Below are 15,834 nucleotides of genomic sequence, written 5' to 3' on the forward strand. Positions count from 1 at the left end.
TGTAGAAGTCTTACATTTTTATCATAGGTGCTCTTCAACAGTGACAGAATCTAAAACAAAAAAATCTAGAAAATCACATTCTGTAAGTTTAAGTAATTAACATTCATTTTATTAAGTAATTGATATAAGTATTTAACTGATTAGAAAAACAAAACTTAATATTTGGTACAAAAACATTTTGTTGCAATTTCAGATATCAGACATTTCCTGTAGTTCTTGATGGGGTTTGCACACACTGCAGCAGGGATTTTGGACTCCTCCATTCAGATCTTCTCCAGATCCTTCAGGTTTCTGGGCTGTCGCTGGGCAATACGAACTTTCAGCTCCCTCCAAAGATTTTAGATTGGGTTCCGGTGTGAAGACTGGCTGGGCCACTCCAGGACCTTGAGATGCTTCTTACGAAGCCACTCCTTAGTTGCCCTGGCTGTGTGCTTCGGATCGTTGTCGTGCTGGAAGACCCAGCCACGACCCATCTTCAGTGCCCTTTCTGAGGGAGGTTGTTGGCTAAGATCTCCTGATGCATGGCCCTATCCATCCTCACCCAAATATGGTGCAGCCATTCTGTCTCCTTCACAGAAAAGCATCTCCAGAGAATGATGTTTCCATCTTCATGCTTCACGGTAGGGATGGTGTTCTTGGGGTTAAACTCATCCTTCTTCTTCCTCCAAACACGGCGAGTGGAGTTTAGACAAAAAAGCTCTATTTTTGTCTCATCAGAACACATGACCTTCTCCCATTCCTCCTCTGGATCATCCAGATGGTCATTAGCAAACTTCAGATGGGTCTGGACATGCGCTGGCTTGAGCAGGGGGACCTTGCGTGCGCTGCAGGATTTTAATCCATGGCGGCGTAGTGTGTTACTAATGGTCTTCTTTGAGACTCTGGTCCCAGCTCTCTTCAGGTCATCAACTAAGTCCTGCTGTGTAGTTATGGGCTGATTCCTCACCTTCCTCATGTTCATTGATGTCCCATGAGGTGAGATCTTGCATGGAGCCCCAGACTGAGGGAGATTGGTTGTCATCTTGAACTTTTTATAATTGGGCCAACAGTTGTTGCCTTCTCATCAAGCTGCTTGGCTGTTTTCCTGTAGCCCATCCCAGCCTTGTGCAGGTCTACTATTTTATCTCTGATGTCCTCAGCTCTCTGGTCTTGGCTGTTGTGGATAGGTTGAAGTTTTTTTGATTATGTGTGGACAGGTGTATTTCATACAGATAACGAGTTCAAACAGTTAATACAGGTAATGAGTGGAGAACAGCAGGGCTTCCTAAAGAACTATCAGGCCTGTGAGACCTGGGATTCTTACTGGTTGTTAGGTGATCAAGTACTTGTGTCATGCAATAAAATACAAATTAATTACTTAAAAATCACACAACGTGATTTTTTTGGATTTTTGTTTTAGATTCCATCACTCACAGCTGAAGAGTATCTGTAATAAAAATTTAAAGACTTCTACATGATTTGCCAGTGTATCAAATACCTGTTCTCCCCTCTGTAATCACTTACTTGGACAATGAAACTGAAACACCTGGTTTTAGACCACAATAATTTATTAGTATGGCGTAGGGCCTCCTTTTGCGGCCAATACAGCGTCAATTAGTCTTAGGAATGACATATACCAGTCCTGCACAGAGGTCAGAAGGATTTTAAGCCATTCTTCTTGCAGGATAGTGGCCAGGTCACTACGTGATACTGGTGGAGGAAAATGTTTCCTGACTCGCTCCTCCAAAACAGTTTCGGTTTCAATGGTGCTCCTTGCACCATTGAAACCGACGTTTGGCATTGGCATGAGTGACCAAAGGTTTGGCTATAGCAGCCCGGCCGTGTACAGGTCCTTCTCAAAATATTAGCATATTGTGATAAAGTTAATTATTTTCCATAATGTCATGATGAAAATTTAACATTCATATATTTTAGATTCATTGCACACTAACTGAAATATTTCAGGTCTTTTATTGTCTTAATACAGATGATTTTGGCATACAGCTCATGAAAACCCAAAATTCCTATCTCACAAAATTAGCATATCATTAAAAGGGTCTCTAAACGAGCTATGAACCTAATCATCTGAATCAACGAGTTAACTCTAAACACCTGCAAAAGATTCCTGAGGCCTTTAAAACTCCCATTCTGGTTCATCACTCAAAACCCCAATCATGGGTAAGACTGCCGACCTGACTGCTGTCCAGAAGGCCACTATTGACACCCTCAAGCAAGAGGGTAAGAAACAGAAAGAAATTTCTGAACAAATAGGCTGTTCCCAGAGTGCTGTATCAAGGCACCTCAGTGGGAAGTCTGTGGGAAGGAAAAAGTGTGGCAGAAAACGCTGCACAACGAGAAGAGGTGACCGGACCCTGAGGAAGATTGTGGAGAAGGGCCGATTCCAGACCTTGGGGGACCTGCGGAAGCAGTGGACTGAGTCTGGAGTAGAAACATCCAGAGCCACCGTGCACAGGTGTGTGCAGGAAATGGGCTACAGGTGCCGCATTCCCCAGGTCAAGCCACCTTTGAACCAGAAACAGCGGCAGAAGCGCCTGACCTGGGCTACAGAGAAGCAGCACTGGACTGTTGCTCAGTGGTCCAAAGTACTTTTTTTCGGATGAAAGCAAATTCTGCATGTCATTCGGAAATCAAGGTGCCAGAGTCTGGAGGAAGACTGGGGAGAAGGAAATGCCAAAATGCCAGAAGTCCAGTGTCAAGTACCCACAGTCAGTGATGGTCCGGGGTGCCGTGTCAGCTGCTGGTGTTGGTCCACTGTGTTTTATCAAGGGCAGGGTCAATGCAGCTAGCTATCAGGAGATTTTGGAGCACTTCATGCTTCCATCTGCTGAAAAGCTTTATAGAGATGAAGATTTCATTTTTCAGCACGACCTGGCACCTGCTCACAGTGCCAAAACCACTGGTAAATGGTTTACTGACCATGGTATCACTGTGCTCAATTGGCCTGCCAACTCTCCTGACCTGAACCCCATAGAGAATCTGTGGGATATTGTGAAGAGAACGTTGAGAGACTCAAGACCCAACACTCTGGATGAGCTAAAGGCCGCTATCGAAGCATCCTGGGCCTCCATAAGACCTCAGCAGTGCCACAGGCTGATTGCCTCCATGCCACGCCGCATTGAAGCAGTCATTTCTGCAAAAGGATTCCCGACCAAGTATTGAGTGCATAACTGTACATGATTATTTGAAGGTTGACGTTTTTTGTATTAAAAACACTTTTCTTTTATTGGTCGGATGAAATATGCTAATTTTGTGAGATAGGAATTTTGGGTTTTCATGAGCTGTATGCCACAATCATCCGTATTAAGACAATAAAAGACCTGAAATATTTCAGTTAGTGTGCAATGAATCTAAAATATATGAATGTTCAATTTTCATCATGACATTATGGAAAATAATGAACTTTATCACAATATGCTAATATTTTGAGAAGGACCTGTATATTGACCCTGTGGAGCTCCCAACGGACAGTTCTGGTGGAAACAGGAGAGTTGAGGTGCACATTTAATTCTGCCGTGATTTGGGCAGCCGTGGTTTTTTGGATACAATTCGGGTTAGCACCCGAACGTCCCTTTCAGATAGCTTCCTCTTGCGTCCACAGTTAATCCTGTTGGATGTGGTTCGTCCTTCTTGGTGGTATGCTGACATTACCCTGGATACCGCGGCTCTTGATACATCACAAAGACTTGCTGTCTTGGTCACAGATGCGCCAGCAAGACGTTCACCAACAATTTGTCCTCTTTTGAACTCTGGTATGTCACCCATAATGTTGTGTGCATTTCAATATTTTGAGCAAAACTGTGCTCTTACCCTGCTAATTGAACCTTCACACTCTGCTCTTACTGGTGCAATGTGCAATCAATGAAGACTGGCTACCAGGCTGGTCCAATGTAGCCATGAAACCTCCCACACTAAAATGACAGGTGTTTCAGTTTCATTGTACAACCCCTGTACCTCACTTTACTTAGCCATCTTATTTAACTTACTTTAGTTCACTCACTTCACTTTGTTAACTTAGTTCACTTTTCTTTAACTTAGTTAAGTTACTTAATTTTCATCCATCCATCCATCTTACTTTCCTTCACTAAATTTACTAACTTAACTTTAATAAACTTAATTAATTCACTCACTTGGCCTTATTGTACTATAATGTACTTATTTTACCTCACCCAAATTACATGTTTTTTTTTTTTTTTTTTACTTTACGTGACTCGCTTACTCCTTTTACCCATTTACTATTTAATATACTTCATGGTACTATACTTTACTTTAGAAATGAGTACATGAGAATGACAGCTCATGTTGAGCAGTTTGCTGACAAAGATATAAAGTCAGGTCTAAGATGGGTGGGATGCAGAGGAAGGTTAGTGGTTATACTGTAAGAAGCTGATGAATAGGGATTTGCCAGTGATAAGGGAAGGTGGAAGACTATAGGTAATGTTTGTGGAAGTAGTGGGTTGTGAGGAAGATGCAGACAGTGGTGACAGAGGAGGATGCGATGAATAGAGGGAGAATGATGTAAATGTTGAAATCCATAAAGAAGAAAGACGACCAGCATGACTGGTGGTATTTACTAAGTTGAATGTATATTTCTCTTACATAAAAATGATCTAATATTCCAGAATAATAGGGTACAGTGCAATTCCAAAAAAACAAATATAGAATTATTTAATTTGATGTCATTATGCTTTTAATTTTGAAAACAGTTGTAGGTTTAGTTGCTCTTAGCAAGATAAAACAAAGACTTAATACTTGCTGTTTGATACTACTTTTCCTGGAATATACAAGGCACACAATTTCTTATTAATAGGATACAGTTCTGTACTTGCCATAGTTCCAGTTTATGTACCTTATCACAGAAGGGTTGCACTGAACCACAAAGGAATACTAGAACACAAAATCTATTTGGAATCAAGAAAAAAAAAATTGTGGCTGTAGCTTGTGTGTTCTTGTTTGTGCTCAACACATAACAATACAAGCATATAAAATATAAATATAAAGTAATACAACTACATTATAATATAGGTATTTACTTATATTAAACAAGTTCTAAAAGCCCGTGTCTGTGACAGTACAAGAAAAATGATTGGACTTTTCAGTTCAACATTTTATATAATTTTTTCTATAAAATATGACTAAATTCACATTAGCAGTTAATCTCAAATAAATTACTCCTTTATTTATTTCGTATCACGTGACAGAGGACGCGTTTTCTTTTTTCACTGCGCTTCCTTGAACCTTCCAGTAGATGTCACCAGTGAGCGGTCCCACGTTCACGCTGCCAACTTATTGAAAACCAAAAAGTCACTAAAGGCCAAAATAACTCGGATATTTCGTTATCAGGGCTTCAATAAAAATTATAATAATAATAATTTCATTAAATGTCTTATGTTTCAAAAATAAACGAACCTCAGATGTATGTAAAGCTTTACATAAACAGAATACATTTTACCTGAGTTATTTGGAACGCCTTCAAATTGGGACAGTTGAGGTTTTATTAGCGGAGCCGTATTTTACGTTTGAATATTCAACATGTTTGCAAGATGAGGCTTGAAAACACAATTTGTTCAGTCTATATGACCTTCATCCTGTAAATTCCGTCATAGATCCATCAGCTAACACGTCGTGAGCGCTCATAATTGTTTTACTTTGTTGAAAAGTGTTTTATGAGGGTTTTTTATGAGACACTGTATAAAACGTGACTGAGTAAGCAATCTCAATCTGTGAGATACAGAATTTTATAGCTTTGATTCAGTAAAGCTAAGTAACGTATCCCGGATGATATGGACTTTACGTTCAGCGAAAAAAGTTATTGTACTTTTTGCAGCGTGAAAAGTATTAGGCTATTTTGGGACCTTGTTTTTATTTTAAGTACTCGTGTATTTTTCGCTTCCTGGACGTTTTCAGCGCCAAATGGAACCTAAAACGAGTTAGTGCTTTATCGATTAAAATTAGATTTGACTTGTCTTATGATTTTTTTAAGTCCGTGATTTTTTTAAGCAAATTTAATTCATTAAGTCAAGGTCTTTTAGTTTATCCGTTTTATTATGACTAAGTAAACAGCTTCTTTTATTTTATTTCATGATATGGTTTCTACTTGCTGCCCCCGGCATTTATTTTGAAAGTCCCAACCGGATGTATGAAGCTGTAGTTTTTCTGCTTCACCCTTTGAAACTTCAGGCACCTGTTGTTCACAGAGGACTCCCTAAACTCCACGGCGCGTGCATACCTTCACGCTCACCAGTTGCAGTTGAATCGCGTGGAGACAGAAGGGGGGAAGCTGAGCGGCACTTTAACGGCTTTCACGTTGCGACGGTGACAGATCAGGATATTACGCTGTCCGTGTGGATACATTCATATTTTTGTCCGTTCTGGTCATCGGACTTTTCTCCGCTTTCGGACTTTTTTTTCCCCCCTCCCGTGATGTTTAAGGACCCATCAGCAGGTGTGTACGTTTATTTTCTCCGCTAAACGTTGGTTTTGATTAGCTTAAAAAAAAAAACAACAACAACAACACTTCACAGTTAGCAGAAAACCGCGGCGAGGCACAGATTTTTACTCTCACAAATAGCATCATTTTTATAACTCAAACTTCAGTTTTTTTCTCATTTCTTTTAATAAATGCACTCCTGTATTATTTCGAGGACGTCAACCTTTAACGTTGGTTCAGGCGTACATTAAAACACGTCAGATTTAGCTTCGGGTCTTTCTTGCTCAACTAAAACCCAAAGAGACGTTTAACCGCGACACGTCCCTTTGTACATTTTGTGGACCTGGAATGAACTGGGCCACCTTTAGTGAGCAGGACGTGTAACTAGGATTTAAAACACTTCTCCAGGTGAAAACGCCAAAAATAATGACGCAATCGAGTTTTTAATGAAGTGGCGTGTTTGTTTCTGGGCGTAATGTTTACGCCCAGAAACCCCTCAACATCGTCACCTTGAAATTAGACTTTAATGAACTATGTGTACAGTTAATTAATAGGTCAATCAAAATGGAATTACAAGCCTGTGAATTCGTGTAATTTTATCAGAGAAATTCCTTTTTTTTTTTTTACATTTAAAGGTTTCATGATTATAAATATGGCGACAAAGTATTTAAACATGTCACCGTTTTAACTGGCTATAGAGTACATCTATCACTGCATACAGTCAGAGCCTCACAGAGACAAATATTGCTCTAAACATAAAACTCACCCATTATCAAACCGGGAACTTTATTACAGCCTTTTTATTCAGTAATGCAACATTACTGCTAAACAGTACATAGCAATTATTACATGATTTCATGATGTTGCATCTTATCAGATTAACATTCAGCCCTTTTTGTTTTGACAGCGTTCTCCATCCCTGTTGCACAGCAGCGGTTGGTCTGAATTCGGAGCTGAATTACAGGGAAACCAGGATTTAGACCCCAGGGCCACGGGACCCTACAGACATGCTTGCAGCCATGCTGCGCCAGAGCACTGGCGGTGGAGGATCAGGTGGATCAAGTGGTGGCAGCAAGGGTGTTGGTGGAAATAAACTCACTTTAGGCATATCTCGACTCTCCAGCTCCAGCTTGGGGTCAGGAGGCCCCTCCAGGTTGATCAAGGGCAACTCGGTCAGCTCGGACAACCAAGATGTCGCCCCTGCAGACCCAAACTACATCATGCAGCTTGTCAGCGATGTACGCAAGTTTGCTGACGTGCTGCTGCAGCTCAAAGAGGTGTTCAACTCCAAAGGTACGTTAGGAAGCCCACCATCTTTGCAGCTGTCTTGTGTTTTGTTTGCTTTTTTTGCATTAATGTAAAGTGGCTGAAACAGTGTGTTCCTAGACTGCTTTAAGAGTTTACTGAGTTACAGCTTAGTTGTAGAAAAAAACGCATAAGAACTCTAATCTGAGCTTAACTGGGCTCTTTCAGATGGGATTTTTAAAGTGTCTTTGGAGGAACCTGTAAAAGATTTGTTTCAACAACAGCCATGTGGATGTGGGCTTTGCAACTTACACATCATTATGTTACACTTGTGTGTGTGTGTGTGTGTGTGTGTGTGTTCACATATGATCAGAGTGATCTTGTAACTGTCCCTTAACAAAACAACATGTCCCTTTTGGTATTGCTCTGTTTGGCTCTCACATTAGTCCTTTTTAAAGTCTGAGCTTGCAGCAATGTGGAGCGAAAACAACAGCGAATGGGATTTCTAACGGAATGTAGCAGTCTACCTCGTCCTCTCTTGTGTACACACTGTGGCTTTCACTGCAGAGTACACTGAACCCATGCCGGCATACCTGTTTTGTTTTGCCGCGGCCTTGGCTGCACCTGCTCCTGCTTTAGTTCTTATCTTTTCCTGTAAAGTAGAAAATGATGTTTGTTTTAGCGGCGTGACGACAATAATTTAAAACCTTTTTTAAAAGGATGCACTAACTGTCCCCTCTAGTGTGATTGTCACTACAGGTAAAGATGTAAAAAAAAAAAGCAAAAGCCTTAAAATAAATTCATTGTTTATTGTTGCAGCATAATCTCATAGTGAAAAATATGAAGCATTTTCATCACAGTAATGATGTCACTCAGAGGCTGATTTCTTTAAGGCACTTTTCAAAATGGGAAAGTCAAGAGAACATGTTGTTCTGTTAAGGCAGATACAGGTTGATCTCGCAAGTCAGGAAAAGTAGACTAAGCTAGCCCATAGCTGCATATGGAGCAATATTTAAAAAGTTTGAAAACAATGTGACAAACAAAGAGAACTTTGGTTCATTTTGCTATCAAACACAGTGAGGTGGATGTAAGGAAGGTTGGAAAAGCTCAAAGTCTGAGAACTGCACCAAATGTGGCATCTTGGGTCATAATGTGTTCATAACAACCTTTAGGCATCTACCATTTGCTTCGGATCAAGTCCAGAAAAGAAGGTTCTAACGTCTAGTGGGACATTTTGGTTAGATGAGACTGAGTGTTTTCACACCTGAGGTTAACAAACGTACCTTTAGCAGCAAACAGTCTAGGTGGGTTTTGGCCAAAAACAAAGTATGAATATGTGAAAAAGCATCTCATGTCCACTGTTTGGTATGGTTAAGGACCTGTGATGCTGTGGGCATGGGAACCTTGTTGGAGACCATGGCATCAAGATCTCTTTGAAAATTAGAAAAAAGAAATTCTAAAATAAATTTTGTTTGTAACCAACTCTGTTAATGTACTTAAATTAAGGGTCGGATCTTTGTAAAATTGTCAGTGTGAGATTATGTTACTACAATAAAAGATGAATTTATCTTTAAGTTTTTTGAATGTCTTTTCCAGGGGTATCAAATGCCTACCTTGGTGAGCGATGCTGTGTGAATGTGTTTGTCTGTGTGGGTGGTTAAGACTAACCTTGTTTGCCATGTTCTGCATCAGCTTTCAGGTTCCTCAGTTGTTCATATTTAGACCTGTTCAGGAAGCCCTAATTGAAATAAAGTCAAATACAGGTTGTGGTCTTACCCCCTTTTTCTTTCATTCGGTGAAAAAGAAACTTTTCTTGTTTCTTGTATTTTCTAAGTTTTTTTTCTTGGCAGGTCAGCAGAGGTGCTCGACCTGCTGAGGCAGCCTGACAGAGAGTGCCTTGAGCAACTTTTCAGGGGGCCCTCTTAGCACTCTTGCAGATCAAAGCTGTAAACAATTATGTGGATGAGATTTAAGCCTGTGGCTTTATAGAGCAGAAAGCTTTAGTTGAGAACTACAAGTTGATCCCTCATGGTTTCACAATGTCTGTCCGAAGTCTAGCGCAATCAGAAACAGATGCAATTTTCAGTCTGTTTTTAAAAGCAGATTAAACGGGATCGGCGCACAGCGTGTGAGCACAAGTTCTTGCTATGCAACACAGTTGCATAGCTGGCATTTTGGGCACTTTGGCTTTGCTGCTAAGAAACAGTTGAGAAACCAGTTTGTAATCCCTGTTCACTCTAAATTATAATTATCTATGATTGCTAGTGTGACACATCCTGAACAGAAACATCAGCGCCTGTCAGTCCTCTGAGCTGTTTATGCAAATAATTTATAGGTTTTGCAAGCACACAATTGTCTTTTGTTTTTTAACAAATTGAATTATTCGCCTGCCAGCATGTGTTAGTTAGGCAGGGCTGAGATGGTTTATTTTTATCTAATTACAGGAAGGGGCAGATTTGGGGAAAAACCAGCAACATTGCTGCCTTGTAAATAAATCTGTCTACTATGGAGGGACATTTCTGAAAACCCAACGTTATAGTAATTGGCATTGTCATTTTTTTAAACATTTGTATACCTTTTATATAAAAGATCTAATATTAACGGAATAAATGCTACCAGAGTTTATTTTGATATCTCCGAAGTGGAGGAGTATGGGAGGCTGCTGGAGAGCAGTGAAAGAGGGACTCGTCATGCCTGCCAGACCGTATTCGAGACATCTCCAGCTTACACCTCGAAGAGAACTTCTCTCATTTTCTGGAGGAGGTTGGAAACATTTAATGCGGATGCATGATGTTCAGGACATCCATTTAATAGACTAAGGATGGATGAGGAGTCCTGCTGTTGTGGAGGCAGTCTTTGCCTCATATGGAAGAATTTATGAATCTTGGTGTGCTAACCCTGATCTATGTTCATGAGATATGGAACAAGATTGTTCTTAAAAGCTGCTGAAATGAACTCCTTCTGCAGGGTTGTTTGACTTAGCTTTAAAGATAAGGTATGGGGTCCCCCCCAAACCCCCCAAAGGGGTATGGACATCTTTTCAAGGCAATTTGTGTGTGAGAAATATGTTTATATGTCGGTCATTATATCGGGACAGCTTGGATTGCAAGCTGTAGCGTATTTTTTAAGGTTCATGGACAAGTGATTGGATGAGAACCCCCCCCAACACACACACACACACACACACACACCCCCAACTTCAGCCCGTAGTCACAAGCTATTTTCAACTTAGGGCCCTGTACCCCTCGCAACACTGCCCGCATTCACAGTCAGCGATGTGAGACTGACACTCATTGTCCCAGGAGGCATCTCCAGACGAGAGTGCTTCTGCTATCTGGCAGAGTTCGCACAAATGTTTCTTTCCCAGGTCAAGAATAGCTCATTGCCGCAGGATTGATCCCCTGGGTGTTTTTCTCAGTCCTTGCTGTATTTTGCATCCTTAAATGGACACTGTTTCATACTGGGTCCTTAGTTATGGATGCAGTCAGTGAGGCGTGGTAGGATTTCGTTTTTTTACTTGTCTGAGAAGAAATGGTATCAGGGTAATTAATTCCCTGCAAAGTCAGTGTTGGAGATATTTCACCATCAGGAGCTCGCTCGAAAGGTCCTGACCTGGTCCAGTGAGCACCTGTGAGAGACATGTCAGCAACTGGGTTTTTATTTTGAAGGCTGGTCTTAGTTCGGGTCGCAGAGGACGTTTGGTGAGCTGTGGATGTGGACTGTGTGGCTTTAGTGTTTGAGGGGGGCCCTCTGATGCTCTCTGTCATTAGATTAGTCTGTCAACAGCCAAGCAGTGTGTTTCATGAGATAAGCAGATGATTGCTGTGTCTTTCAATATGTATTTAAGGACTAAACATGTTATTTGTTTTGTAACCAGAATCCTCTCTTAAAGGGACAGGTGTGTAATCAGGTGTTTTAATGCTTTACATCCACCAGCAGAATGTTGACTAAATGTAGGTGTCATCTGCTAAGGGTTATAAAAACCAAAACAAATCCAAATCAGTGGATTAGATATAGGTGCAAATAGCAGGGTTTTATTAGAAACTTAGAACAGACTCTTTGTTAATGATTAGCTTCTCTTAGGTATTTGTGTATTTTGTTTTCTTGTTCCTTTCCCATGGAAAATAACCCCAAATCAGGGATTGTGTGTTTAGCTGCATCTCTTTCTTGTACTGAACTATTGACACAGCTATTTCTGCCATAAACTCTGTGCACTCAGTTTTTCTTTCTTATAGAAAGTGTTCCTGGTCAAGGGTTCTGCGTGTGTTTTTCTCTCTCTCTCTGTCTCTCTCTCTCTCTCTCTCTCTCTCTTCTTCTTCTCTCAGCCCCCGAGCCTTTTGTGGCAGAAAGCTGCTGATCTGAGCTCGGTTTTGCTGGAGGTTTCTTCTTGTTAGTAGAAGGTGGTTCCTTTCCACTGCAGCCACAGACTCACTTAAGATGACAGATTGCTGTAAAGTCAGTAACCTGGTGCAGTTGGCTGGGCTTCCTTACATAGATCATAATTTAATAATTATTTGGATAAAATTGGACTGTACGTAATGAGATCTGAATTTTATTATGATTGGATAATTTCAATATAATTGGATATGAATTTCACATTTACTAGGAAGCAAATTGATTTGAATTACTCAAGTTTTTTCAGACCTATACTAATAAAAGATTTGTGGCTGATTTCTGATCTCCAATTTTTTGAAGTTTTAAACTGCTACCACTGATTTCAGCTGCTTCCACTTGCTTTTTAAGAATACTTTGTGCTAGGAACTAGGAAGGATAAACGGTCATTATTTACATCACAAGCAGAGGAGACGTCACCCTGAGGATTGAACTCACACCCTTGTGCTCTAAAGGATGAAACAGAGCAGCGTTGCTGTCTGCTGTGGTCCTTGAACTGAAGCAGATAGGAATTAGCTCCTTTTTGTAGCTAACAAAGTTGGGCAAAGAAGAGAAATGACTCAACAGCCCACCAAAGTGCGGCTAATTGTAGCCTGAATGAACAACCAGCATTCCTCCCTATGAATAATAGTTTTCTCTTAAGTAACCTTTAGCACCTTTTGTGGTTTCTGTTACACAATTTTTAAAGACCCCTCTGGTAATGAAATGGCCTACTGCACTCATGTAAAATGTGTCGGTTCCAGGAAAACCTTTTTGCCCTGCCTTACTGATCCCAGCTTAAACCGTTCACTGTTTCATATTCTTTCGAGGAACATCTTCAGCAGACTATAAATTAATAAAAGCATGACTTCACTACAACTCTGCCTGATGGCCATATTTTTATTTGTTGCTGTTATTGGATGGCTTGGCCAGATTTAGTTACGTATTCTCTATGATTCACTTTGACTCATAGGCGTCCTTGGTTAATCAGTGTAGGATTTAGTGGCTTGCTCTGTGCACACGCTCTGTCATTCTGGGTTTTAATGAATACAACATACCTACTACATATATTCCAGCCAACTTGTGCAATGACTCACTCATGGTATGTTACAGTATGTAACATACCATGAGTATGTAACAGCTAAAATGTTTTCAGAACTGTTTGTCCAGTTGGTTACTGATGTTTTACTTCATTTAACCTGCATGGTGTTTGGTTTACTTGGTATGCCTTTAAGGCGTGGGAAAATAAGTGTGTTCTGTCCTTTTTGAGGTTGGTTTCATATTCTCTGCTGATACAAATGCGTTATGGGAAAGTGCTTCTGGTCTGGGTCCTCTGAGAAAACCTTCTGGCCATTTTATTGCGCTGTTTTCTAAATCATCAGCCTAAAATTAGCCTCTCACAAACCATTCCAGGCTTTCTTAATGGCAGCAGCTTAGCTTTGTTTAACTTTAGATAGTCTACCCCACTGGGTCTGGGATCCAGCGTAAAAGCATTGCAGGCACCAGAAAGTTCCTTTTATGGCTCTTTTACTGCTCTCCAATTTAAAGTCACTGTAAATTGTACAAGAGTACAAGACCACACAAGCCTTTGTTGTTTGCTGAATATCCTGTTGCAGTCAGAGTCTCACAGATCTACTGTACTCTGTGTATGTTAATTAAGCTGCCTTTCAGGATATATTACATTAGCTTAATTGTTCTGACTTATCCTCATTTTAAAGCACAGATAATGTCCTTCTGGGATTAAACTCAGGGGTCTTGTGACATATGGCAGACCCATTGATCCCCTCTGCTTAAAGAAACAAAGCATGAAATGACCACACACACAATGCACCGTGCGTGCGGGTAATAATTGCATGCTGTGTACAGGTGGCATGTTTTCATGCTGGAGCCCATGGGAGCTCCCTCTTACTGTATCTGTCTTTTTTTTCCCCCTTTTAGAGACTTATGGTTAAGGGCGCCTTTTTCTGCTGGCGGAGCTTCGTTCTAGGAGACTGTCGATATCTGTGACTCTCTAAGGTCAAGCTTCAGGATTCCCACACTAGCCATGAGAAGCTGGAGGTTGATGATGATGGGTTGCGTTGGAAAAACCTTGTTTTTCTTGTCTGTTTTGAGGGAAGGAATACAATATACAGGTCCTTCTCAAAAAATTAGCATATTGTGATAAAGTTAATTATTTTCCATAATGTCATGATGAAAATTTAACATTCATATATTTTAGATTCATTGCACACTAACGGAAATATTTCAGGTCTTTTATTGTCTTAATACGGATGATTTTGGCATACAGCTCATGAAAACCCAAAATTCCTATCTCACAAAATTAGCATATCATTAAAAGGGTCTCTAAACGAGCTATGAACCTAATCATCTGAATCAACGAGTTAACTCTAAACACCTGCAAAAGATTCCTGAGGCCTTTAAAACTCCCAGCCTGGTTCATCACTCAAAACCCCAATCATGGGTAAGACTGCCGACCTGACTGCTGTCCAGAAGGCCACTATTGACACCCTCAAGCAAGAGGGTAAGACACAGAAAGAAATTTCTGAACGAATAGGCTGTTCCCAGAGTGCTGTATCAAGGCACCTCAGTGGGAAGTCTGTGGGAAGGAAAAAGTGTGGCAGAAAACGCTGTACAATGAGAAGAGGTGACCGGACCCTGAGGAAGATTGTGGAGAAGGGCCGATTCCAGACCTTGAGGGACCTGCGGAAGCAGTGGACTGAGTCTGGAGTAGAAACATCCAGAGCCACCGTGCACAGGCGTGTGCAGGAAATGGGCTACAGGTGCCGCATTCCCCAGTCCTGGGCTACAGAGAAGCAGCACTGGACTGTTGCTCAGTGGTCCAAAGTACTTTTTTCGGATGAAAGCAAATTCTGCATGTCATTCGGAAATCAAGGTGCCAGAGTCTGGAGGAAGACTGGGGAGAAGGAAATGCCAAAATGCCAGAAGTCCAGTGTCAAGTACCCACAGTCAGTGATGGTCTGGGGTGCCGTGTCAGCTGCTGGTGTTGGTCCACTGTGTTTTATCAAGGGCAGGGTCAATGCAGCTAGCTATCAGGAGATTTTGGAGCACTTCATGCTTCCATCTGCTGAAAAGCTTTATGGAGAATAAGATTTCATTTTTCAGCACGACCTGGCACCTGCTCACAGTGCCAAAACCACTGGTAAATGGTTTACTGACCATGGTATCACTGTGCTCAATTGGCCTGCCAACTCTCCTGACCTGAACCCCATAGAGAATCTGTGGGATATTGTGAAGAGAACGTTGAGAGACTCAAGACCCAACACTCTGGATGAGTTAAAGGCCGCTATCGAAGCATCCTGGGCCTCCATAAGACCTCAGCAGTGCCACAGGCTGATTGCCTCCATGCCACGCCGCATTGAAGCAGTCATTTCTGCAAAAGGATTCCCGACCAAGTATTGAGTGCATAACTGTACATGATTATTTGAAGGTTGACGTTTTTTGTATTAAAAACACTTTTCTTTTATTGGTCAGATGAAATATGCTAATTTTGTGAGATAGGAATTTTGGGTTTTCATGAGCTGTATGCCAAAATCATCCGTATTAAGACAATAAAAGACCTGAAATATTTCAGTTAGTGTGCAATGAATCTAAAATACATGAATGTTAAATTTTCATCATGACATTATGGAAAATAATGAACTTTATCACAATATGCAAATTTTTTGAGAAGGACCTGTAAGGTGTTTATAAGGTACTTGTTCTGATAGAGTTGTGTGAAAATGAACAATAACATTGTAGTTGAATATGCATGGTAGATTTAACCATATCCA

At 40.8% G+C, this 15,834-nt stretch overlaps 1 protein-coding gene across 1 annotated transcript in view; it reads left to right on the forward strand.

Moving 5' to 3' along the window:
• Positions 1–6,200: 6,200 nt before the first annotated feature.
• arhgap29a (Rho GTPase activating protein 29a) overlaps positions 6,201–15,834 on the forward strand; it is a 39,519-nt gene continuing 29,885 nt past the window's right edge. The window contains exons 1-2 of the mRNA XM_047349818.1: positions 6,201–6,442; positions 7,335–7,720. Coding sequence (XP_047205774.1) covers positions 7,435–7,720 — 286 coding nt within the window. The 5' untranslated portion in view covers positions 6,201–6,442; positions 7,335–7,434. The remainder of the gene's footprint in view (positions 6,443–7,334; positions 7,721–15,834) is intronic.

The sequence above is a fragment of the Girardinichthys multiradiatus genome, chromosome 21 (genome assembly GCF_021462225.1).
Source record: "Girardinichthys multiradiatus isolate DD_20200921_A chromosome 21, DD_fGirMul_XY1, whole genome shotgun sequence".
NCBI classification, from domain to species: Eukaryota; Metazoa; Chordata; class Actinopteri; order Cyprinodontiformes; family Goodeidae; genus Girardinichthys; species Girardinichthys multiradiatus.